Source organism: Chenopodium album, chromosome 17 (genome assembly GCF_948465745.1).
Source record: "Chenopodium album chromosome 17, dcCheAlbu1.1, whole genome shotgun sequence".
Lineage (NCBI taxonomy): Eukaryota > Viridiplantae > Streptophyta > Magnoliopsida > Caryophyllales > Amaranthaceae > Chenopodium > Chenopodium album.
In genome coordinates, this window is record NC_137850.1 from 42547529 (window position 1) to 42575389 (window position 27861).

At 33.3% G+C, this 27861-nt stretch overlaps 2 protein-coding genes across 3 annotated transcripts; both read right to left on the reverse strand.

Moving 5' to 3' along the window:
* Nucleotides 1-1098: 1098 nt before the first annotated feature.
* On the reverse strand, nucleotides 1099-4599 carry LOC145589035 (uncharacterized). The gene is made up of 4 exons (XM_081645609.1): nucleotides 4302-4599; nucleotides 3822-4206; nucleotides 1663-1750; nucleotides 1099-1170 (listed from the first exon to the last, which is right to left on the reverse strand). Exons 1-4 carry the CDS (start codon nucleotides 4597-4599, stop codon nucleotides 1099-1101), a joined length of 843 nt encoding a protein of 280 aa, XP_081501735.1.
* Nucleotides 4600-9993: 5394 nt separating this feature from the next.
* LOC145588054 (protein NUCLEAR FUSION DEFECTIVE 4-like) lies at nucleotides 9994-17671 on the reverse strand. Of its 2 annotated transcripts, none has more exons than XM_081644697.1 (2): nucleotides 17178-17671; nucleotides 9994-11700 (listed from the first exon to the last, which is right to left on the reverse strand). In XM_081644697.1, the coding sequence occupies exons 1-2, from the start codon at nucleotides 17545-17547 to the stop codon at nucleotides 10268-10270; spliced, it is 1803 nt and encodes a 600-aa protein (XP_081500823.1). In that variant the 5' UTR covers nucleotides 17548-17671; the 3' UTR covers nucleotides 9994-10267. The 2 variants fall into 2 exon arrangements, with proteins under 2 accessions (XP_081500823.1, XP_081500822.1); XM_081644696.1 differs by lacking the exon at nucleotides 17178-17671 and adding an exon at nucleotides 13770-14284.
* Nucleotides 17672-27861: the final 10190 nt, after the last annotated feature.

Consider the following 27861-nt stretch of genomic DNA (forward strand, 5'->3'; position numbering starts at 1 on the left):
CATGCTGCTGCTTTATTTCTTCCATGCATTTATTGACAAGAATTTGATAATCTTTCTATTTCTAAAATCATCAAACAAAATAAATCTCACTTGTTTAGAGGAGGGATATAAATGAGATTTGAACCCATAACTTTTTTATTATGCTGATTCTTGACATCATGTTAGGGCCTGTTCACATTTACTTAATTTCAGTTCAGTTCAGTTCAGTTCAGTTCAGCTCCAATCAGATCAGTGCAGTTCAGTTCCAATCAGTTCAGTTGAGTTCAACTTTTAATTTCCCTCTCTCATAAAATATTCATTTCAGCTCAGTTCAGTTCAGTTCAGTTCAGTTCAGTTCAGCTCCAATCAGTTCAGTTCAGTTCAGTTCAGTTCAGCTCAGTTCAGTAAATGTGAACAAGCCCTTAGAGTATGAATATAACCAAAATCTTATACGGAGTACAGATTATTAATAAAGTGTAGGATTGATTATATACATACATCAATAACTATGGTCAATTCCTTCTATCCTGTGAAGTATTATTTTGTTTGAATCAATAATGCCCAAATACAATCAAATTATTACATGTATTAAGGCCCTGTTCACTTTACCTTATTTTTGCCAAACCGAAATTATTTTTATTGAAACAAAATTATATTTGATGAATTTAAATTAATTTTAATGAATTGAAATTATTTTTGCTGAACTAAAATTATTTTTACTGATTTTCTATTATTAATTTTACTGAACTGAACTTATTTTTACTGAAATGAAATTATTTTTACTTAATATTATTTTATTTTTACTTAATATTATTTTTAAGGTGAAGTGAACAGGGCCTAAGTCTTCAAAGCGGCGGAGTTGATTCATGCGCATCTAATGTTTGACTTCTGTTCTGTCAAAAAAAAAAAGTTTGACTTCTGACTCACAAGTCACAATTACTCTAAATTGTACCATTTGTGAAGCAGTGAACTTAAAATAGGTTTTTTTTTTTTTTTTTTTTTTCTTGTATAATACATAACATAGTGATATTTTTTTATATGGTACATTAATTAATTACAACAAATAGATGAAATTTATATATACAATGTTGATCTAGTGGAACATGTCTCTTATAGCTCTTATGCAACACGAACTAATCCTTGAAATTCCGTAATTTTCATAGCCGCTACTACAAACCAATTTGCAGTGTACTAAACATAAGATTGCCAAAGAGAAGTAGCAAAAATAGAGCACAATTGCTTCAAATCGAAGATAAAAGTGTCGCACTTGTTACTTTAATACATAATTTTCTCTTTACATTGTTATACATCGTGTTTGAACTTCATTTATGTATTCACTTACCATCGTAACAAACTAACAATAGTCATTTCTTAAAAACTCACTAGACATATATATATTTCATTCTTCTTCTTGGTCAGACCAGTCTACCATTTGGTTAAAATTTATTTAATGTAAATTTTTAATAAGGTAAATATAGATTGGCTAAAACGTAAATTGCCTTAATTGTACCAAATCAATATAGCAAGAGTTTATTTTATAATAATACGACATATATTGGAACTTTAACAACCGTGCATTATTGCACGGAACCTAACCTAGTGTACTTGGTATATGACCACTACACTACATTATTCGTATCATTTTTTAAAAAACTTCCCAACTAAACCCATTTAGCTTCCTACCTTTGCCGTCTCCACCTTTTTCGCTCCGTTTGTTGCCACCACAGCACCGCCCTTCACCAACTCATCATCCTCCACTAAGGCCGCCTCCCTAAACTTTTTATAAATATCACTCTTATAAAACTTTCTTGTTCTTGTAAACCATAAAAATTCCACTACAAAAAACAGCTTAATTACGACGGAAAAATTCCGTCGGAAACACCCTTTTTCCGTCGGAAATCGTGTTTCCGACGGAATTCCGTCGTAACATGTCGTCGGAATAGTATTTGTCGGAAAATCAACCTTTTTCGACGGAATTTCCGTCGTAAACACTTTTCCGACGGAAATTCCGACGGATTTAAGCATCGGAAGAGGTTTTCAAGGTATGGAAAAGTCCGTCGGAAATTTCCGACGGAAAATAATTCCGTCGGAAATTCCCGACGAAAATTCCGTCGGAAAATCCTTTTTAAAAAACAAAAAAAAGCCCGCACCACCCCCCACCACCAATAGCCCCCACCGCTAAACCGCCACCTCCACTGCAACAAATTAAATACAAAAACTCCTCAAATATTCCCCACAACCACCACCTACCACCCTAAGCGAACCACCACCGACCACCTACACTAAAACTAATCTAGATCCACCCAACACTTAAAACCAACCCTCACCCACCCACCCACCTAAAACCGACCAGACACTGCACCCACACCAAAAACCGATCAGACACACTGCACCCACCCACACGGTATTCCGAACACTAACCAAAACCCCACCAAACCCATACCCAGATCCAAGCACCTAAAACACCCAAACCCTAACCCAAACCCTGACCTAGATCTACACCACCGCCACCGACAAGTCCACCACCACCACCGCAATTCAACCACAATTCACTATAAAATTAAAAAAAAATCTCAAAAAACAAAAATAAGTAAGAAAAAAGGTACATACCTTGAATTTCACCCAAAAAACCCCAAAATTGGCTCGAATTTGGGTTTTAAAGGTCAAATTCGAACCTGAAAACTCTAGATCTAAAGTTTTCAGGGTCGAATTTGACATGAAAAACCATTTATTTCTAAAAATTTGTGAGAAATCGACTTGAACACCACCAACCAAACTCACCGGCGTCTTGAACACCACCAAACCAAACTCTTCGGCATCATGAACACCCCCTACCAAGAACAAAAGAAAGTAAGAGAAGAGGAGAGGCCGACAATGGAGAAAAAGAGAACAGAAAGGAGAGAGAAGAAGAGGAGAAAGGAAAACGAGAAGGAGAGGAAGCAGAGAGAGAATAAGAGGAGATAGGAAGCAGAGAAGAGGAAGGAGAGAGAAGAAGAGGAGAGCGGCGCATCAGGGAGAAGGAGGAAGGAGAGAGAAGGAGGAGAAAAGGATAGGAGGAAAGAGAGTGGAACCGTGATATTTTAGGTTTCCTCTAAAGGGGTTTTTAAAGGTTTTTTTTTTTTAAAATTAATTTCCGACGGAATTTCCGTCGTAAATTTCCGACGGAATTAAAATCCGTCGGAAATAGTACTGTACGACGGAAAATTCCGTCGCAAAAGTCGAAATTTCCGACGGATTTTAATTCCGTCGGAAATTTCCGACGGATTTCCGACGAACTTTTAGAATTCGTCGGAAATATCCGACGGAATAAAAATCCGTCGTAAATTTCGACTTTTGCGACGGAATTTTATGTCCGTCGGAACGATTCCGTCGCTATTTGTCTGTTTTCTTGTAGTGTTCAAACCTGCAATGTATAATTAAAGAGAAAGAAAAATATACGGGAACAATTATTTTATTGATAATTTGTGGGTTACAACTCTCATAGATCTCTTGATTCCTCTCTCCAAAGGGCTAGGTTTTGATATTTGCTTATAGTACGGGGCCTTATCGACCTACAATGTTTGGTAGTAGGGAGGAGATGGGGTCTTTGTGACTTATTCCATCTGAGCCTTCTTTAAACCCTAGATTCAACCCTCTTTATATAGAGAGTCCTAGAGTAAAAGATAATAATCTATGAGATTTTGAAGATAAACATCTTATAATTTTTGATATTATCTCCTTACTTACATATATCTGACACCTAATAATTAACAAAATTTCGGTGTCAACAGTTCTTACCACCAAAATCAATGAAATTAACGTACCAAAAATAGTTGCTGCTGTGATTTATAAAAAATGCTAACCGGAAACACTCTTCCCCAACACAATTTAACTCTTCCCCTTCTAATCTGGGTCGGCCCAATGAATTCATCTGCTTTGTGGCTTCCATATCATATAAATGGCCCGTTATCATCACATTAAGAATGTAAGCTCCTATTGGGCTTGCAACTGACCCAAAGTTGTACAAAGTTGAGTAATATTTAAGTCCAAACAACTCTGAAATTATACCGTAAAGCAAAGGCCATTGGGCCCCAAAGGTAAACCCAATAATCACAGATGCAACGTAAAGCCCATTACGAACGTTGAACGCAATTAGAAGGTGCCCAACACAAGAGAGTAGGAGCATGCAAGTGAGAAAAAGTGGCCTTGGAATCTTGTACTTCTTTAATAAGTGTTCCGAGTAGAAACCTGATACGACACACCCAAATAATTCCATATGCTCACTAGGGACACAAAGGTGCTGATGCTTTTAGTCGGATAGCCAAGTGATGTCCCGATTTGACCTAAATTGTCAATCGCAGTCAATGTACCACCGACTCCACATATGGTAGCAAGAAACAGAATGAGCATGTCTATACTAAAGAGTGCTTGTAGTATAGTGTAATCTTCTCCTTGGGGTGGAGGACGAAACACATTTTGAAAACAGGAATCCGCCTTTCTTGATGCTACAACTACCTCGTCGGATGCAAGAGGATTCGATTTGTTAGGAAGATCCTTAACCCTATCTTCCTTATCCTCACCATTGTTTAAGACGACATTTACCTTGGGAGCATTTTGTAACATTCTTGCTTCTTCTTCCATTGCCTAAACTCCTCTTTGACCACAGTGAAAATGGGTAAAAGGAGCAAAATGACTACCGCCACACCACTTGCTATGAACTCGCTTCGTTTGAAGGTTAGCTGCTTTTGAAGTATGATCATGATCATAAGAAAACCAGCAAGGCCAAGGGAGATATAGAGAATCTCATAGAACAATTTGACTTCATTTTTTTTGTCTAACAACTTTCATATACCGGATGGTGCGTAGGAATACTAGTGAAATCGCGGCTGGTAGCCAACCGATGAGGAGGATTAGAGCTTTGGAGTTATGGCCACCATATAATGCAAAGTAGAGTTGCGTTATTATAGCACCACTTAGACCAGCAAAGCCCTTTAGCAAGCCTAAGACTACTCCTCGACTCTCGGGGAAGTTCTTCACGCATGTTACAAGTGCACCGGTATTTGCAAATGATTGAGAATTTCCACCTACATATCAAAACACAACATGTACGAGTTACTAATTATTGATCTTCCATTACAACTTTGATAGAAAACAATCTACACAAATGATATTGTATTTATAAAAACTTCTTCCGTTTTCCAATACTTGCACCATTTGGAGTATTAGGACTTTCTATTCACACATTTTATTTGACCAAATTTGTTATTTATACTTATGGGAAAATAAAATTTGCATTCTTGTTAATTTTTTTTTGATATGATGTATACTATCTCCATTCTATTATGTTTAAATCAATTACGGTAAATATAAGAAAATTGTCAGATAATATAAACTCCTTAATCAGAGTGATTTCCATTGATCAATATTTATAGGGTTACAATGAGAAACCTAATCATATTAGGTAACTATAAGATATGTACAGATATAAAGATAATCTTATACAAAATATATCCTAAACCTAAGATGAGAATATTCTATGGATATTCTCTATCACACCCCCGCAGTCAGAGCGGGAGAAAATCGGATGCTCAGACTGGATCTGAATCACGCATCGAGCGGTAAGGATAGTATGGTAACCCATGATCAAAAGAGAAGTAGTAGACATGTGCCGGTGATGACGATGAGAAGCAACAGCCACGACCTACATAGAGTAGAGATAAGCACTGCTAGGCCGGAGGAGAAGGAGAAGAGCCACACACAGACTTGGGCTAAGTTGCAGATCCAGAGAAGAAGAAGCTAAGGGATCAAACCATCATCGGGGAGAAGACACTACACTACTACGTGAAATCACAGTTGAATAAAAACAAATAAAATTGCGCAAGAAAAGATTAAATTCCACCGCTTGAAATTAATCTCAAAAGAGAAACCCAGGTAGCAAGAATCAATACTCCACAAAGATTCCAAGTGCTGCAACAATAAGAGGAGCCAACTTGATAGCAAAAGAGATGTGCAAAAGTAGTTGACCTTATTCTGATATACGACCACCAAAACAAAATCTATGTGATTATGTGTAGGAAAACCAATGGGACAATGTAAGAATCATTGTTGGTCATGAGGAGGTGGAAATAGAGTGCGGCACATGGAGAAGGTTGGCAGATGTGGTTACTGCCAGTAGTGGGAGGCGGTAGTGTATGCGATTGCCACTAATGGAGGCGGCTTTCGCGGTTGCTACTGTCGGTGGGAGGCGCAAGGTTACATAAAGATTCTAAAAAAAACTTTGAGAAAAGGAAAAAAAAAAAAAAATCTATATGTGTGTGTTTGCGGAAGCATAAAAAGTTTGTGTATATCCCGCCGGTGGGTTTAATTTTCCAACCCACCGGCAGGGTGAGAATTTTTTTTATATGATCCCAAGATCTCACCTAAGCTGTGATACCATGTCAGATAATATAAACTCCTTAATCAGAGTGATTTCCATTGATCAATATTTATAGGGTTACAATGAGAAACCTAATCATATTAGGTAACTATAAGATATGTACAGATATAAAGATAATCTTATACAAAATATATCCTAAACCTAAGATGAGAATATTCTATGGATATTCTCTATCAAAAATATTGAAAAATAGGTAATATTAATACCAAATTTCGGCTATTTAATTGTTGTCTTTTAATCCTAATTTTATGGGTTGTTTTCTTTTATTAGATCATGATCAGTCAACAAAAGTCAGTGACCTATTATAACAAATTACTTGACACATGTCAAGCCTAAATATTTTCATAAACAAGTCTCTAATACAAGAAAAATAGATTGTGGTGAAGTGTTTTTTTAATAATGAATATAAGTCTCTAAGTTTCTATTAATCCTAATTCTTTTCGACGCTTACACATTAAAAATTCAAGAGTAGTAGTATAATTATAAACCTTTACCAAGATCTTAAGTTGGTTAGATTCATCTAAATCAAGAATAAAACATATGAACATCATGCATGTGTACGTTAATGCAAATAGGAAAATAGCCCTTTGTACAAATCAACACCTAAAGAGTCTGATCAATCTCAAATATTTAAAACCTATACATACAAAAGAGTATTGATTAAACTTATCTTAAACCTTATAAAATTAATTATTTGTATCTTTCAAAAGTTATCTACGAAGTATTACATTATAATAGTTACCTTAATTGCTTAATGGCCGGGCTAATATAATTAAGTCACCGACTCAACAAAGGTAACTTACCCACCGACAATATAATTTACTTTGTATAGCACTCCAAATTTTCAGAACAAGATGGTCGCATTGAAGCTAAATGGACATGAGAGATGCAATATAACATATATATATGCATCTTTAAAAAGATAAATCTAAGCTTTTGAGTGCTATTGTGCTAACATGAATAAAAAGATCTATCAATATGATGCTGTGATATTAACATAATACGTCTTATAACATTATATTATGATCTACTAACTATTCATTCATGCATTTCACAATGATAAACACAACGATATGTGAGATTTTTGAGTAAAGATTTTTGATATTATTTAGAAAGTTTGGGAGAAACTAAAGTCTTTTTGGCTTATTGGCACAATAAAACATGCATATAGGATTAAGATTTACTCCTTCCGTCCCTTAATTAGATTTCTAGTTCTAACATTTATTCCTCACATAATAGAGAGAAGTAGGAATCTAAATAAGGGACCGAGGGAGTACCAAACAGGACGAAGGCTTACACTAGAGAAAGTATACACATACCTATGAAAATATACAAGCACATTTGCCAAACAGAAGGCTTGGCTATACAACCGGTAATCGCAAGCCAAATCATGAAGTAGCCAAAAAAGTTAAGGACAGAACCCACGGCTAAGACCACCCAAGGCGGCGCAATCTCCATTAGTAGACCCGAAGGTGCCCCTACCGTAGACCCTAAATCCTTGAAAAAGCTAAGGAGGTTAAGGGTAGTTTGACTATACCCTAGGGACGATTTTATGTCCTTAGAATACAACCCAAACATGTAGGTGGCTCCTGCCACGGACATCACTAGGATGGTGGAGAACACCATGAACCACCGTCCCATTATGACACGCACCACGAAACTAAGTCCATCACCGCCTCCACCACCATCAACCACCATCGTCGCTAATAACTATTTAATATGTTTTGGGAAGGAGAGTTGAAGTTGAGATTACTACATTGAGGGCTAGTGAAAGTGTATGTATAGATAGATATAAGGTCACATATAGTAGTATAGTATAAATACAAGTATTTGTGCAAGTAGCTAGATAGATCATGACCATTTATAGGAACGTTGTTTTAAAATGTGAATATATAGTCAAAATTATTCTATGTAATATGTTAATTTTTGGGAAAACTTTCTAGATTGAGACTTTATAGTTGACCTAAGCTAGCCCATGTTATTGAGGTGAAATTTTGAATTCAAACAGAATTTGAAGGATTTGAGGTTGAATTATTTAATTAGGTAATGTAATCAATAAGCTTAATGTAACTTGTTAGCTGTCTTGCTTATGATATTATTTGATCATGCGCTTATAACTAGGCTAGTTATTAATTTTGTTTTATTAAGGATTCTTAATGTATGATTCATGTATTGGTTGGTTTGCTAAGAAAAATGGTTTAAAAAATCTTTAATTATTAATTGAAAGGAGATTATACTATTGAAGATCTGACAATGTATATATTAATAGCTTAGCTTAGTTTAAAATTTATTTGTTTGATGATAAATATAATTCATTTTATAAAATAAGATAAAGTTGTGTAGAAATAGTAATTTTACATTAATATTTGTATAATGCTTCGTAGCAATAGTAATTTATGCATGTATAAGATATAACAAACAAATCTCCTATAAGGCATTAAAGGCAATTCACAAAACTATGATTAAGACGGATTTTCATTAAGTTATCATAAGATAGACTAAAGTAATCCACAACATTAACCTTGGATACACTCTCCAACTCCTCTCCACTTTTTTTTTGTACCTTGTATTCTTCTTTAATCACGCTGTAAAGAGGTAAAAGAAGCAAAAGAATAACGGCTATACCACTTCCAATGTACTCACCTCATGTGAAGGTTTTGGTGTTTTGAAGTATGATCATAACCATGAGAAAACCGGCGAGGCCATAGGCCAAGGGAGATATAAAGCAGATCGTAAAAGACATTGTCCTCATTTTTTCGACTTACAAATTGAAATATCAAATGGTATGTAGGAATGCAAATGAAATCGCGGCAGGAGCCAACCAATGAAGAGGATCAAGGCCTTAGAATTTTTTCCATCATCATCACCATACAATGCATAGTAGAGTTGTGTTATGATAGCGCCACTGAGACCAACAAAGCCCTTTAGCAAGCTTAAGGGCTAAGACAACTCCTCGGCTTTTGAGAAAGTTCTTCACACATGTAACAAGTGCACCAATATTTGAAAAAGCTTGCGACTTTGCACCTACATTTCAATTATAAGTACGATGCAAATCATGTAATACTCTTATTACATACAGATTTTTAGATTAACATTATAATTATGTTAGGTTATTTTAACATAATAAAATGACTACAAAGTACAAGAGTAATACTTAAATTTAAGCAGATGGTTAAAGCCCAGGATTAATTTATATATACTTTATCGATCAAATCTATGATTAATTGGACTTGGTTATTCTTTCTATCCTGTACAATATTATTTTGTAAGAATCAATAGTGCCCAAATACATTCAAATTATAAAATGTTATAGGAGTGAGGTCGTGAGAGATAGCTCAAGTAGTTAGAGCTTCCCTCCTGATTTCAGAAGATCTGGGATCGATTCCCACCCTTGTCCTTGAGGCTCACAATAAAAATAAATAAATAATAATAATAATAATAATAATAATAATAATAAAAAGTTCTAATTTGACTTATGTCTGTTATGCAACACGTAACAGCTAATCCTTGATATTCCGTAATTTTCATAGGCGTTATCATCACAAAGAAATTAGCATTGTACCCAATACTAGATTGCAAAATAGGAGCACAAACTGCTACAAATCAAAAATAAAAGTGTCACACTTGTTACTTTAATATAACGATTTTCTCTTTACACATTAACATATCGTGTTTTATCTTCATCTATATATTAACTCACCATCGTTACAATAGTCATTTCTTAAAAATTCACTAGACATAAATGATATATTTCGCTCTTCTTCTTGGTCAGACCAGTCTACCATGCATTTCATGCATCAATAATGTACTTAATATATGACCATTACACTATATTACCCATATGTTTTCGAAAAATTGCCAAACTAAACACATTTAGCTTCCAACCTTCGTCGTCTTCCCCTTTTTCGCTCCGTTTGTTGCCACCATAGCACCGCCATTTACCAACTCATCCTCCTCTACTACGGCCGCATCCCTAAACTTTTTGTAAATATCACTCCTATAAAACTTTCTTGTTCTTACCACCAAAATCAATGAAATTAACATACCAAAAACAGTTGCTGCTGTGATTATAAGAAATGCTAAACGAAAACATTCTTGCCCAACACAATTTAGCTCTTCCCCTTTTATCCTGGGCCGGCCCAAAGAATCCAATTGCTTTCTGGCCTCCTTATCATATAAATGGCCCGTTATCCTCACATTGAGAATGTAACCTCCTATTGGGCTTGCAACTGACCCAAAGTTGTACAAAGTTGAGTAATACTTGAGCCCAAATAACTCCGATATTATACCGAAGAGTAAAGGCCATTGGGCCCCAAAGGTAAACCCAATAATCACAGATGCAACGTAAAGCCCATTACGAACGTTGAATGCAATTAGAAGGTGCCCAACACAAGAGAGTAGGAGCATGCAAGTGAGAAAAAGAGGCCTTGGAATCTTGTACTTCTTTAATAAGTGTTCCGAGTAAAAACCTGATACGACACGACCCAAATAATTCCATATGCTCACTAGGGACACAAAGGTGCTTATGCTTTTTGTCGGATAGCCAAGTGATGTCCCGATTTGACCTAAATTGTCAATCGCGGTCAATGTACCGCCAACTCCACATATGGTAGCAAGAAATAGAATGAGCATGTCTGTGCTAAAGAGTGCTTGTAGTATAGTGTAATCTTCTCCTCGCTCTGGAGGACGGAACACATTTTGAAAACAGGAATCCGCCTCTCTTGATGTTGCAACTACCTCATCGGATGCAAGAGGAGTTGATTTATTAGGAAGCTCCTTAACCTTGTCTTCCTTATCCTCACCATTGTTAACGACGACATCTACCTTAGGAGCATTTTGTAACAATTCTCGCTTCTTCTTCCATTGCCTAATTTCCTCTTTGACCACAGTTAAAATAGGTAAAAGGAGCAAAATGACTACCGCCACACCACTTGCTACAAACTCACTTCTTTTGAAGTTTAACTGCTTTTGTAGTATGATCATGATCATGAGAAAACCGGCGAGTCCAAGGGAGATATAGAGAATCTCATAGAACAATTTGACCTCATTTTTTTGTCTAACAACTTTCATAAACCGGATGGTGCGTAGGAATACTAGTGAAATCGCGGCTGGTAGCCAACCGATGAGGAGAATTAGGGCTTTGGAGTTCTTCCCACCATACAATGCATAGTAGAGTTGCGTTATGATAGCACCACTTAGACCAACAAAACCCTTTAGCAACCCTAAGACCACTCCTCGGCTTTCTGGAAAGTTCTTTACACAAGTAACAAGTGCACCGGTGTTTGCAAATGATTGAGAGTTTCCACCTACATATCACAATACAAAATGTATGAGTTATTAATTATGGATCTTCCATTTCAACTTTGATTGAAAACACGTACACAAATGATATTTTTATTGAACTTCTTCCGTACTTTAATACTTGCATGCACCACTTGTGATGGACTTTTACACTATTTATTTATACCATGTTTGACCAATGTTATACTAAAAATAATATAGCTATGTCGGGATCTTTTGTTAAATTTGTCTTATTATATATATTTTTTGGTTCTTTTATATTCACTGTAATATTATATTGACGGTAAGACAAAGTAAAATGAAGGTAAAGAGATGATATACAAAATGTGTATTTTTGTCAGAAATAAGTTAATTATAGAATATGAGAATAAAGGGCGAAAAGATAAAAGATGTACACTAAAAATAGAATAAAACAATGTGAATAGAACAAAAAAAAAAAAAAAAAGAACCAAAATGGAAAATGAGTAATAGGAGTCCTAAACTCCTAATAAAACATAAGCTAGCAAAGGATCAAACAAAGCCTTTTATAAGTTTTGGTAAATCATAATTAAAAAAAAAATTAAATAAATTTAAATAAAGTTGGCAATATACACCATAAGAAAACAAACACTGTACTTAGAGCAATAAACAAAAAGCAGAATATTGGATTTATTATAATCATTATCTACTACACCGTAATTACTTGTATAACTTTATTAGAATATCTCCAGCTACATTTACGCAAAATGACAAAAAATTGCCGCAACTTCTACTTGTTCAGTTGTTCTTGTACGTAGGCTGTAACTAGCTAGCTCGCCAATACACGTGATTTAGTTCAAGTAGCTACTTCTCTAAGTACAAAGTCAAACAAACCAGACTAATTATTTATTCAAGATTGATACATAATTTATTGCTTTTTAATGTTGTTCTAGGTAGATGGTAGATAGACTCCATGGTCCCTGGGCACTCGGCTCATTATATCAAAAGATTGCTATTGAAAATTACAAGTAATTATTCTTATATTTGCCTCAAAAATAAAAAAATATTCTTATAAGATTTAAGATAAGTGTAATTAATACGTCGTACGTACGTGTAGGTTGTAACTGTTTGAGACTTATTAATCAGATTCGTTAGATATTCCTATAGGGTGTCTAGGCTATTGTCACGAAAGAGGTTAATTAATGTAGAGTACACTCGGTGTTAATTAATTTTATTCTTGATATACATCAATCTAAGCTAGTTTAGATCATAATTGTGTTTGAATCTAACGTGAGCAAAGAAAAAAAAAACTATAAAAGTTATTTTAAAAACTTTTATGCATCATCTTGTCTTAATTTAGAGATGTAGACGTGACAAACCTTATCAAATTGTAATAACTGCATGTCTATATATTATTGACAGGCCTAAAGTCCTTATTACCATCCGGCAAGGAAGAGTATGAATGGCATTTGCAATTAAATATAGTGTGGACTACTTACTAAGACTTTTCAAAGATATACATGATGTAAGTGCAAGGATATATGCTAAGAAAAATATACAAAGTAACACATAATATTAATATATTAGACTAGATGCAATTGTTGTATCACCAATAATAGTCACCTTGTTTAAAAGTCACCGACGACTCAACAAATGTAACTTACCCACCAACAAGGCAACAATATAATATAATTCGCACTCCAAAATTTCAAAATAATGGTCGCATTGAAAGCTAAATGGATTCTACCAACTCCACATAAATTTTGAAGATGCAATATAAGTTACTAAGTTAGAATAACAAAACTAACTATGCACATGTATACTTTTAAAAGATAAACCTAAACTTTTGAGTGCTAATTAACATGAAGAAAAAATCGATCAATATGGCCTGGTGATATGATATTTGAAAATTTTATCATAATATAATACTCCGCATAACATTATATTATACGAAGTATTATATTATGATGAAAATTTCAAGATATAAAGATATGAGATCTTCAAGTAAAGATTTTTCATATTTTTGTAGAAAGTTTTGGAGAAAGCAGAGGCTTTTTGGCTTTGGCACTCTAAAAAAATTAAGTAGAGGCATAAACTAGAGAAAGTAAACACATACCTATGCAAATATACAAGCACATTTGCCAAACAGAAGGCTTGGCTATACGACCAGAAACCGCGAGCCATATCATGAAGTAGCCAAAGAAGTTAAGGACAGAACCCACGGCTAAGACCACCCAAGGCGGCGCAATCTCCATCAATAGACCCGCAGGTATCCCTACCGTAGACCCTAGATCCTTAAAAAAGCTAAGGAGGTTAAGGGTAGTTTGATCATACCCTAGGGATTTTTTTATGTCCTTAGAGTACAACCCAAACATGTAGGTGGCTCCTGCCGCCGACATCACTAGGATGGTGGAGAACACCATGAACCACCGTCCCATTATGACCCGTACTACGAAACTAAGTCCACCACCACCTCCGCCACCATCAACCACCATCGTCGCTAATAAAAGCTACTTAATTTGTTTAGGGAGGGAGAGTTGAAGTTGAGCTTACTATAGTGTAAGAGTGAACATATATGTAGAAATAATGTTACACATATAGTAGTATACTAGTATAATATCATCAATTAATGTGCAAGTAGATAAGATTATGACCATATATAGGAACGTTGTTTAAAGTGTGAATGGTCAAATTTTCTCTTTGTAAAATGTTTATTATTGGGATATTTTTCTAGATTGAGACCTTATAGTTGACTTAGCCCATGTTATTGGAGAGCAAGTATGAATTCAAACAGATTTTGCAGGATTTGAGGTTGAATTATTTAGGTCATGTAATCAATTTTCTCATCAAGTTGTTGTATGAATTGTTAGCTGTCTTACTTTTAATATAATATGATCATGCGCTTTTAACTAGGCTTGTTAGTTTACTTTGTTTTATCAAAGATTCTCGATGTATTATTCAATTGGTTGGTTTTTTAATACAAAAGTGGTTAAAAAAAATTATGTGATTAATTGAAATGAAATTATACTGATGAAGATCTGACAATGTGTGGATTAATAGTTTAATATTCATTTCTATAGTGATATTTATAATTAACTTCAAATAAGATAAACTTGCATAGAAAAAGCTCATGCTTTATCAACTTACCTATAATAATATGCCCTCCTTATTATCAGCTAAATCATGCCGTATGAAATTGAAGATGACTATACAAAGATTATATAAAGGAGAATAGAGCAGAGGTTTTAATTACGTGTCCAATTTTCTACTTTTAAGATTACGAGTTCAATCTCATTTCTCTAAAAAATAGTCACAAAGTTTCGACTACAATGCGAAAGGGTTAATCAAATGTAGGTCCTACTCATAAGAAAAAAGTTGACACTAACAACCCAATATAGGATCTAAAACTACTTTAGTGGAAACTACTCCATATTAAATTTTACATTTTTTCATTATTATAGATTTGTATGAAGCTTCCTAGTAGTAGTAGTTTATGCACATTAAAATAAACAATTTTCCTATGGCAATTTCAATGGAACGGAACGGAACGGAACGATGTGAGTATTTGATAATAAGACATAAAAAAACCTTTGAAGACTCTTATATCATTTAATATTAAAATACAAGCAACATTAACTGACAACCGACTAACCAATAATAACTCAATCACAGAGAATATATAACAGACATAAGTAGACAGCTACCCCAATCGCAACATGACAAACTTATTATTGCTGTTACTTGCTAGTAAGTATGAGGGCTAGGATTGGTCATTTATAATTTTATACATGAGTAACATGACATATGAATATATACTACCTCCTATTTGCAACGATTTGATATAAACTAGAGAGAAAAAATGTCTAATCGCTGCAAATAGTATAAAACGGATGTAATATTGAAATTGTTAAACAAGTTAAAATTAATAAATAAGAGGTCTTTCATGAGAACATTGGAGGATTACTTTTGTTTAAGTTGTTCAACATCGTTTTGTAGATTACTTAGGTGTAAAACCGTCTTAGTACATATAACTTTACGAAAAAAGTAAGGATTAGGCTATATTCTATATATATATAATTGCTAAAGCATACAAAGCTCGGTTAAAAAAAAAAATGTAAATTCATCATAATGCAAACTGTTGTATCTATAACTATCTTACTGCTCATTTAAAACCTAAATTAAAATTTGGTGTGTGGTCGGATGCATGAACGAATGGTGGATTTTTGGGATGCTCAGACAATTTTAAAATAATCTAATATAAGTCAATCTGTTCTAGCCATATAATTAGCCAATTTGGTACATACATGGATGCATTATCTCGAAGACCCCTTTCTCTAGAGCTGTCACATTATTTGGTGAGTTGTGGGCCTTGTGGCACTAGTTGCTTTACTGTATATTCGTGGGTCAAACAAAATATGTAGATATGTCATATATTGACTCATATCCAAAATGATACTAGTACAATTATTTTTGAAAAAAAATGGTTTTATAAAGGCAAATTGCGTCTCCACTAGACTAAATTTAAAATCACTTGATGCCGTTGTCTAGAAAACTATTGATATTGCAATCTCGTAAATTTAGGAGGGGCAAATTCCTGTTCAGTGTTCCCTCTTGCTCATTCGTTGCCTACTTTCCTTCATAATTTTATCCTTGTTGAAATTTAAACTACGAAATATATAACCCAATACATCACCTAATTAATTAGACTATAATTCCCCTCATATAAAAGACTATTTGAAATGACATTTTTAGTATACTTCGTAATATAATTATATTATTCAGTCTTGTTTCACTTGTTTATCTAATTAAAAATTTCTTATTTTAAGGTCAAATGGAAGATGCAAATTGAGACGATCAGAGCTTGGTACCAAACAAGACTGGCTCACTTGATAAAACTTGTAACCTTATTATCTTAGAGATGTAGGGTTCAAATCTTCCTTACTTTTCTATGCATGGTTATGTATTATATTAGTGTCTCTTCCTAGGTTTACATTTCTAAACTAGTATAATATTTGGGAAAAAGGTCTTATATACATGTTGTAACTAGTACTCATATCCGTATATAAGAAAGGTAATTTACACAACATAACAATAATTCTTAGTTCTTCAAACAATAATTTATGATGCAAATACACTCTCAATGAATATATTGTAAATGACGATTTAAGAGTTGAAAGGTCTTACGTGTAAACACGGGATTTGAGGTTTATAGAAAATTATATTTATGGACATATAATTACAATGTAATTCAATTTTAAACTCTTAAATTGACTAATACAACTAGGGTGATTCAACAAGAGAAAATGCTAACACTTATCTAATATTAAAATAGCGAACGTATATACGAAGATAACTACTCAATTTGGCAATATTAAGCAAATGACATAATATATGAGATTAGCTATTTGTTACGATTTACGAATGATGGTGTCAAATATTAATATCATAAAATCGATGCTAATATATATATTTGAAGATAAAATGCATGTAACATAACATATCAATACTAATTAAAAACACGTACCTATACAAATATAGAGGCACATTTGCCAAACGGCAGGCTTGGCTATATGGCCTGAAACAGCTAGCCAAATCATAAAGTAACCGAAGAAATTGAGGATCGCACCCACGGTTAGAACCACCCAAGGTGGTGCGATTTCCATAAGTAGACCGGCGGGTATTCCTACCGTAGACCCCAAGTCTTTGAAAAAACTAAGGAGGTTTAACGTACTTTGATCATACCCTAGGGACCTTTTTATGTCCGGCGAGTACAATCCAAACATGTACGTAGCCCCTGCCATGGACATCACTAGGAGGGTGGAAAACACCATGAACCACCGCCCCGTGATGACTCGTACCACAAAGTGGAGCCCACCATTGCCTCCAACGGTCATGGCTAGCTATTGAGACTAATCAAGATATATGTTATTTAAGTTGTAGTATATATGTAGGACTATACGTTGAGAAAATGAGTAAATGAGGTGACCTTAACTTACTAATAAGGATAATGTGAAGTGAAAATGTGTATATTAAGGAAAATAACCGAATAAGATTAGACATGTAGTATTAAAATTAGGTTAGTTAGACAAAAGAAAAGTATATGATCGTGATAATGATGATAATATATACACAGTATATTAATTGGAACAATAATGTTCCAAATGTGACTAGTCAGGAAGTCATATACGAATGATAGTGCATGATATATATAGATGGAAAAAGACTTTATGGTTGACTTCATCGATGGTTCACACGATTTGATGATGAAATACTTGTGTCATTTAGTTACGTTTTAGATCAAAATTAATAACAAGTGGTAGCTATCTTGCTTACAAATAATATTGATCTTGGCATTAGAGTTGATACTTATGTGTAAGAAGACTATAATTGAACACGTATTGTACCACACAAGGAAGAAGTGAAATATGTCAAGGTAACTAGATAAAGCTAGAGGAGATTTTGATTCGCTTACAAGCGTAATTAAATGAGATACCACTTTGAAACTAATTTGCGATAGTATAAGTAACTCTGATCTACTAGTTTATAAAGTGGTAGTTTTACTCATCTTTGTTCAATGTAAGACAACTTATATGTTGACAACAATAGATTCAACACATAAATATAGTGAAGCACTTTTGCAGACATTGCAGTCATAATAAAAGCAACATGCCATTGAGTTAGTTAGTTAGAGAATAAGAGAATGATTGTGAAATTTTACTCCTTTGATCAAAAACTAAATTGCTTTCACCTTTTTTTATTTTGCACGTATGGATAATTAAAATCCGAAGTTGAACTATATAATGCACCATTATCATGTGGTTGTTTTTAAATTGATGTCAAATTGTTGCTTTGATGCATGTAATGTATATATTTAATTTAATACAATTAACTCTAATGTTAATATCTAAAAAAAACTAATTTCTTACAATAACTTGCCCTTGGTTGTTCTCACTAGGCACCCTCATCACAATCCACTACACGTCACTTAATGTGCATAGCTGACACTTTAAGAGACAATTGTGCGTCAAAAATTCTACACTACTCATATGAGCTCATTGCAACGACTTTGCTACAAAATTTTGAAAGGTCTTACGTGTAAACGCGGGATTCGAGGTTTATAGAAAATTATGTCTATGGACATATAATTACAATTTAATTCAATTTTAAACTCATATATTGACTAATGGAACAAGGGTGATTCAACTCCATGTCATAAGAAATCCTAGTAAAAAATATAGCATAAAATTCAAACTTGACAGTCCAATTATAAGTTATATGGAGATGACATTGATCAATGGAAGCTGAAAATATTATTTAATTTTTGTCCATTTCATATTAATTGACATGCTTCTTTATTATGCTAATAATAACACATTAATAAATTTGATTATTAATAAGCAAAAAATTATATTAATTTTTGTAATTATACATTAAAACAAATCTAACAATATTACGTATGATTTTTTTTCCCCTTTAACTAAATATCCACAAAAGAGAGTCAAAGTAATTTATGTATATATATAATGTCAAACAAAATGTATCAATTAATAAAAAATGTAAGTACTAACTAATGATATGACATACATATACCATAAGATATAAAATAATACTCGTATACAACTTACACGACATACTAAAAAAGATATTCTATTTTAATTAATTTCTCGATTATGTTCCGTTTCAAAGTGTCTAATATTAGGATAATCATATTTCAAGGCCTTGTTACTCCCTTCTTGGGGAGTCTTATTCATGATTTATTTTATGGATAGTTGGGCAATAATGCAGTATTAATTAATATTTACAATATTTAATACATTCTAAGTAACCAATCTCTTGACAATGTCGTTGATAATGTTAAACAAGGTCATTAATTATTCTTATTCTTTGCATAATCTGTGGAGTTGCACATGGTAGATGTTAAACAATAGATATACGTACTATAAATCATTGGGTATAAAAATCATATCGATTCCTAAGATAGTTATTGCGCTAAACATGCATGCCTGGCTAGAAACAGAAAAAACAATCTATTTTATGGGATCTTACTACTAATATGTGTTCTAAACACGTCGACTTCAATAGCATTAATCATGCTGATGAGTCCTATACTCCTATTTAATTTATTCAGACCGTATTATTTTTTTTTGGTGTTTAGAGAGCCACAAGGGCAGGGGTGAGAATCGATCCCATGATCTCATGGAATCTGGAAGGGAGCTCTAACCACTTGAGCTATACTTCACTCTCTTCAGACCGTATTATTGAGTGTTAAACATTTATTTTTCATTATATATGGAGAAAGATAAATAATTATCTAAATCATTTTTAGTGAATAATTGTTATAAAAGGAGATGTATCTCCAAATTTTTAACGGTTAGATATAAATATTGGGTAAAATATTATATATAAAAAAAAAATTAATAACTACAACATTAAAATGCTTCGTAGTAAATAAAAATAAAAAAAAATAGATGACGATGCATGGTATATGGTATATACAACCTCCCAAAATAGCCTTATTTTGTTTTAGCTAGGTTTTACATACAATCCCTAAGTTAACATTAAAAGGCTATCATATAAGAGTTTATTTGATTTAATCAAACACTAAATGCTTTACCTTTAGCAATTCTAACTTTTTGACTCAGCTAATTTAAACTCTTAAAACTACTGTCTTTTTATTTATTTATCTATTTATTTATTTATTTATTATTATTATTATTATTATTATTATTATATCTCAAAAACAAAAGTCATACAACCTACAATAAATTAGTGGGAAGCCGAGATACAATATGGGCCCCCACTCCTCTAGCAATAGTAAAGTCTACCCTAGTAAAAATATGAGCTGCAGCACGTGCTCCAATGTCTTGCGTCGTCGAGAACCTCTGAATTTGCTTAAGCAACGCAACAACCTCCTACTCTAATTCACCAAACGAAGAAAAGAAGAAGGGAATGAACCCATAACCAATCGCCTGACAACGAGCCTCATACTATAGAATAAATTATTATTATTATTATTATTATTATTATTATTATTATTATTATTATTATTATTGACATATGAAGGTAAATAAAATTACAAACAATAGAATAAATTCGGTGAACTACTCAAAAAAGTCTGAAGAGTATACTCTTTCATACAATGGATTGTGAACTGAACTGAACTGAACCGAGCTGAACTGAACTGAACTAAATTGAAATGAAATGAATATTTTATAAGAGAAGGAAATTAGGACCTGAACTGAACTGAACTGAACCGAGCTGAACTGAACTGAACTGAATTTCAACGTAAGAAAACAGGCCCTAAGGGCTTGTTCACTTCAACTTAATTTCAGTTCAGTTCAGTTCAGCTCCAATCAGTTCAGTTCAGCTCCTATTTTTCCTCTCTCATGAAATATTCATTTCAGCTTAGTTCAGTTCAGTTCAGCTTCAATCAGTTTAGTTCAGTTCAATTCAACTTCAATCAGTTCAGTTCAGTTCAGTTCAACTCATTTCGGTTCAGTAAATATGAACAAGCCCTTAGAGTATAAATTTTATTGTCAAATAAGGCTTATAATAAATTGGTAGCAAAAATATCTCACCCTATTAAACTAGATTGGGTTCATTATTTTTCTTAATCAAATGCTAAATCTAGCTACTAGTTGATCTAAATTACCAAAAAAAATTATAAAAAAATAGTTGACTACTATGACATTCACGTACTAGTCGACGAACATTTGATGAATTGGCGGCCATCTAGATGATTTTTCAAGTCTCTATGTAAACAATTGTATATTAGCATGCCTTTTCCCACCTTATTTCCAACACTAGTATTATTATTCGAATCTTGGGTATATTTGTCTATTTTGTCGACTACAAAGAGTTTGAGTACTAATTATGCTTCTAAAGTAGGATTTAATTTCCAATTTTGCTTTTACTATTACTTGTCAAATGTATAGTAGTCAAGAATTTCACTTTGGGTAAAAGTGGTACATCTAATCAATCGAGTATATGCACTATACATCACATTCACATTTATTTGAGGATATAATCATTATGATAAATTGATGATTGAGAATGACAAAAATTTTGGATAAGGTTTTGTTTTATCAATTACTAATACGAAAATAGAAGTATAAATAAGTGTGTGTAGGAATGCATTTTAGACGAGTACAAACCAGTATTTAATGAGTAAATCATAGCTAAAGATGGTAATGGGCCACATGCTTTATCGTCACCTAGACAAAATTGCCATTTTGATCAATATATATATATATATATATATATATATATATATATATATATATATATATATATATATTTGACAAAAGAGCTATCAAATAAAAGGAACAACAACCAAACAACAACTGTCAACCCCAAAAAAACTACTGACGACGCCGGGCACAACCAACCAACCAGTGAGCAGGATTGACCCACAAACGAGTAACCTTTTGAACCTGGCAAACCAAAAGAGACTGAACCGAAGCCCGCAACTCCTGAATGAGCCACCAAGCAGAGATTTTCATTGAACCAGAAGGAAGAAGAAGAGCAAGGAGGGCAGCACAATCTGTATAAATCCAGATTTTCAAAAAACCTTTACGAATAGCAAACTCCAAACCCCATAAACTAAAATTAAATTTGTACTTCGTATATGCAACTATGCAAGATTCTCCATCCACCACCCCCCCCCCAAAAAAAAAAAATAAAAAATAAAAACCTAGCACTGAAACACGTACAATCCATCAAACGGTTGGGATTTAGGCTATGTTCAATTTACATGATCTGAATTGGTTTTTAAATGTGAGCAAATTTAAACCAAATTTATATACAAATCCGTAAAATAATTAAAAAAAAATCACAAATTTGTATTTGCGGCCTGTTATATCGTACGACAAGGGTTACTTGAGTTTCTGTGTCAGGGGTTATTTGAGTTTCTCGGTTAGTGGTTACTTGGATTTTCTGCGATTACTTGAGTTTCTTGGTCAAAGGTTACTCGAGTTTCTGGGGTCACTTGAGTTTCTTGGTCAGGGGTTACTCAAGTTTTTCGATCAGGGGTTACTCGAGTTGTCGGGGTTACGTACTCGAGTTTTTCGGTCAGGAGTTACTCGAGTTGTCGGGGTTACTTACTTAAGTGTCTCGGTCAGGGGTTACTCGAGTTGTCGAGGTTACTTGAGTTTCTCGGTCAGGGGTTACTTGCATCACAATTTTTTGTATGTGGCCTGACCGAGAAACTCGAGTAAAACCTGACTGAGAAACTCAAGTAACCCTTAACTGAGTGAACCCCTCGAGTAACCCCTATCCGAACCCCTCAAATGACCCCTGACTGAGTAACTCAAGTAACCTCTGGCTGTAAAAATCAAGTAACCCCTGACTGAAAAATCAAGTAACCCCTAACAAAAAAAACTCGGGTAACCCTTGTCGCATGGTGTGACCTACTGCACCAAAAAGTTGCTGTTAAAAAATAACATTGAATGAGACTGTCATTGGATTTGTATTAATGTGTAATTTTTAACTATGAAATTTTCATAATTTTATAAGTTATGAAAAAAAAATATTCAAAAATAAATAATAATAATAAAAAAAAAAAAAGATCTGACCTAATTATTTCAAAAAAAAAGTTGATACAAGTATTAACTTAAACAAGATGAACTTTATATAGTCTTAGAGTTGGTCCAAGTCCACTTACTATCATACTCATTTTAGATTAAGATTGCATAGGTTCATCACGTTTCACGTCAAGCTTTGTTTTGGGTAGTGCCGCTTCAAGTAGATTCTATATTAGCATGATCCATTGTCATCATTTGAAGTCATCTACTTGTTATTCCACTAAAGTGTCTTGTGTATGAAACACATGTACATGATTTCAAATAGTTATATGAACTTACCCATCATAGGCATTGACAAAACAAATAAACTTAACAAATGCATATGTATATATGATCCTTATTCCTTACCAAGAAGATATAAAATAAAATGTTCACATTTTTTTCCCATTTTGAAACAAGTAACTCAATATTGTTGTAATTTTTTTATTTTTTATTTTTTATTTTTTATTGAATCATTACTGCTTTTATGATTTTTGAGCTCTTTATGTTCATTCTTTCACTTTTGATTTTCAACATTCTATGTTTTGTGTTACCAAAAAAAATAATTTCATATTTTTAAATAATCTATTTTTTTTATGCAATTAAAATAATCTATTGCTTCCAACTTTTTTCTTTATTATGATGACTTAGTATGTAATACTTCATCCCGTAGGTAAAATGTGCTCTATTAATATTTGAACCAAAATTCTGCTAGTGAATTGAAGTCTCTTTGTTGTTTTCACTCTCATGATTTCATTAATGTATGCAATTAGGTAACTAGAGGAAATATGTTACTCCATAATACATAAGTAATTGAAGTACGGAGTAGTTTTTATTTTTGAAGAGGCAATCCAAAATAAATTATAGAACAAACATATAACGACTAATTTTTGTGTTTTTAGAGGCAATCCAATATAAATTATAGAACAAGAAAATAGAAACCGAAGGAGTTATTTGACGTATTTTCTCTCAAATAATATAAAAATACAACACGTTTACATGTAAGCAACATTGGCCCACGGGCATATATATATGTTGCTTCTCGTTACACAGCTGACGAAAGCAAGCCCATGTCAGTTGTCACATATTAATCTTTTCATAAAGCCCAAAGTATTAAAGCCCAATTGATCCATTGGATAGGGCTGATAAAGTTGTAAGGTCGTCTTTAAAAGTTGTTCCGATCATTAATTATGGACTTATGGTGCAATTGTAACATTCTGTATCACCTCCAATTGTACACATATAAATATAACAATCAAGATCTGCAGCATTAGCCTTAAACCTCAATGTCATTCTATGATAAGAGCTAAAATGTAGGTTTTGCACTCGTTCCGGGTAAGCTCCGGTACTGTGAGTCCTGGGGTTTGTAATGGTTTAAAGTCCAATTAAGAACCTGCACAATCAGCACAAATTAGCTAACTCGGGGAATTACCCGGGGATAACCGCTATGATGCTAAAGTTAGCAATCTCACGAGAAGAACAAATGAAAGGGCAAGAAAGTGTTGAGAGAGAGAGAGAGAGAGAGAGAGAGAGAGAGAGAGAGAGAGAATATTGTCCCTTAATAATGAAATATGCTTGGTATTTATAGGAAGATAATCAAGCTGGTGCCACCTATCGACATAGGTGGCAGGTTGACTTTGTGGGCACCAGGTGCCTAGGTGGTTGAAAGCAGCTCTCCACGTGACCGAGAAAAGGGCCGGTATGGATGTTAAACTGATATGTTAATAATGGATGGTTAACAATGTAATGTATTTGAATAACCCATCCGTAACGGTGTCGGCACTATCCCGTACACCACTGTCCACTAGTCAGATTAATTATGTTTGCAAATTTAGGAATAGTTTTCGAACACCAATACACCATTATCAACTATATATAATACCTCAATATCAACTCTAATACTCCCACCCCTCCTCTTCCCCCGCCGGAACACGGCCCCCACCCTTCTCCATCTCCGAAAAACGTCGGCTCCCCCACCCTCAAAAACCCCCCATTCCCACACCCCGTAAAATTCCCCCTCCCCTAACATAACCCTCAAAACCTCCCCCAGTCCCCCCTCCCATCCCCCCTACCAATTTACAATAACAAAAAAAAAAAAAGGCAACCCTATTTTAATTAAAAAAATGATCAATGGATTTAATAAGTATATAAAATATAATCGTCAATAAAATGCACACCACTTTTTTTTACCAAACTTATCCTTTCAGCTAATAGCATTAACGAAATACATTATACCAAATACAGAACACCAAGATGAATCTTAAATTAAACTATCGCAGGATAGGGTAATTAGTAACTTTAAAAAATCAAGATAAACTGTAGAAAATAGGCCGAACAATAGATAATCTATAAATGAAGTAATGACTACCTATTGTTTTATAATACTTCCGATTCTTATTATTTATAACATAGGAGAGTATTATTTACGATATATAAATAAATTAGTTATTGCAAGAAAAAAATAATATTATCGTTAGTAATTTCTCCTTGGAATCTTGGATGGACCATTTATCATGGTAATCAGGGTAATAAATTCGTAATTTCTCCTTGGAATCTTGGATGGACCATTTGCAACTGTAACCACACATTCTAACTTAGATATTATGAGCGTATGTTTCGTAATTATCAATTACATCAATCCCAATCGGACATTTTTTTTTAAATAATATTATTACATGACTTATAAGTTGGTCCCTTCCCTACGTAATGCATTGACTTGACTAGTCAAAGTCTAGTGAAATAGGTTTTTGGTAGCCATAAAAATTATTTAGGGGCTTTAATTATTTTGTACGTACCAAAGGCTTTTGGTACTTAGCTAGATGGGTACAACTTATCACAACTTAATTAGGAAAAACAGTTGAATTTTCTACTCCTACGCAAGTTATTATTTGAGGCTTAAAATTTCCTAGGTTCTCAATTTAAAATGTGTTTTGGGACAAAACCTTGTTTTACGGGTTAGAAATTATGGTTAAATTGGTCAAATTTATGTAATACTCCGTACGTCTTTTTCAGCTTATCGTGTAGACAGGGCTATAAATTATATGGCTGACGACAATGGTTATTTGTGTGACTATGCCTGTTCTTAATTTGTTTTGTTCGGTGAGAATACTGAAAAATAAGTTTTCATGTCTTATTCATTTTTATGACTGAACGATGATAAAGATTCTAACATAAACTAATTCCACATTGTATTTTATTTATTTATTTTATTTTATCGTCTCTAACCATGTATCTTGAGTTATAATTAAAAAAAATTAAATGATTAAGTTTATTAAATAATCTAAGCACCAATAAGAGAGAAGGTAAAGGTTATTGAGTGTTTAAATAATTTAAGCACCAATAAGTTGCTGTAATCCATTTTCAGATAATTTCACTTGTTGAGTTGTTGTTATCGGTTACCTCAAGCAATTAATTTTGAAAACTGATACTGTATTATATTCTAAGCCTTTCTCTCTTCATAAATCTAAAGACCCAAATGCAAATAAACTAAAAACTCACCAAATATTTCTTGGCTTCATTAAATTTTACTGAATTGATATTTAGGAGCTGGCCATTGATGTTCGAACATCGGAGTATTGCTGCTGACAATAATGGTCTATAATCACGATTAATTTGTATGCATCGGTCTCGTCATTTCCATTCACCTCATTTGTTAGGTTTCTCTTTTCTAATAATTTTAAGGTTATTTTGACCTTTACCACCTGATAAAAATCAAAAAATTGCTTTTACCACCGTCACAATCAAAAGTTTTATTTTACCACTTCATAAAAAAAAAATAAAGTTAGATTTTACCATCACAACCTAACTTCGGTGACGGAATTGAAAATTGTTGTGGGCCTCACTAGTTTTCATCTCCGTTCAAATTAAAAGGTAAAAACCCAATTTCCTCTCTCTCTTCATTTTCTCACCTTCCCTATTCAATTGCAATCAATTTCTCATCTTCCTACATCAAATTTTCTGAAATTTAACCTCTCTCCTCTCAATTTGTTTTATTCTCTCTTAATTTCATCACTATCTTTTGCATCTGGAGAAGAGGTCCCACCACAAAATTTTTTTGATGGTGATACACTTACGGAGGACATTTCTTGCTGTAATTAACAAGCACCAGCATCAACCATTACTTCTAATTGAACACAATTATCATTCTATAAGTGCTAACAAGTTAAGCTTGTTGAGTTGTTGTAACTTTAAATTAAATAATTTGATCCCAATATATATTCTAACTAAACACTTACAAAAATATTATCATTACTGGTGTCAAATACACAACTTTTTTTTTTAAACATCAATGCAAAAGTTTAACCACAAATATAATTACGAAATTTTTTAATCCCTGGTCGATGCAAATCAAACAAAACATTATGTGACTATACACATTTAGTAATTACCAGTCAAAAAAAAAAAAAAAACATTTATTAATATTTATCAATGAAACGTACTAGGTGTGACACTTTGAGCAAATAACAGGGATTTTCATTTTTTTTTTAAATTTTTATTTTGAGCTGAAGTCTTTATCACACTATTGTATTCCACACTTATTAAAACACGCTAATGGGTTAGAAAAAATCGGGAGTAAAAACAAAATGATTATTGCGTTATTGGCATCGAGCCATTGGCGCTTAGCTTGGAGATCCCTGTATATAAAGG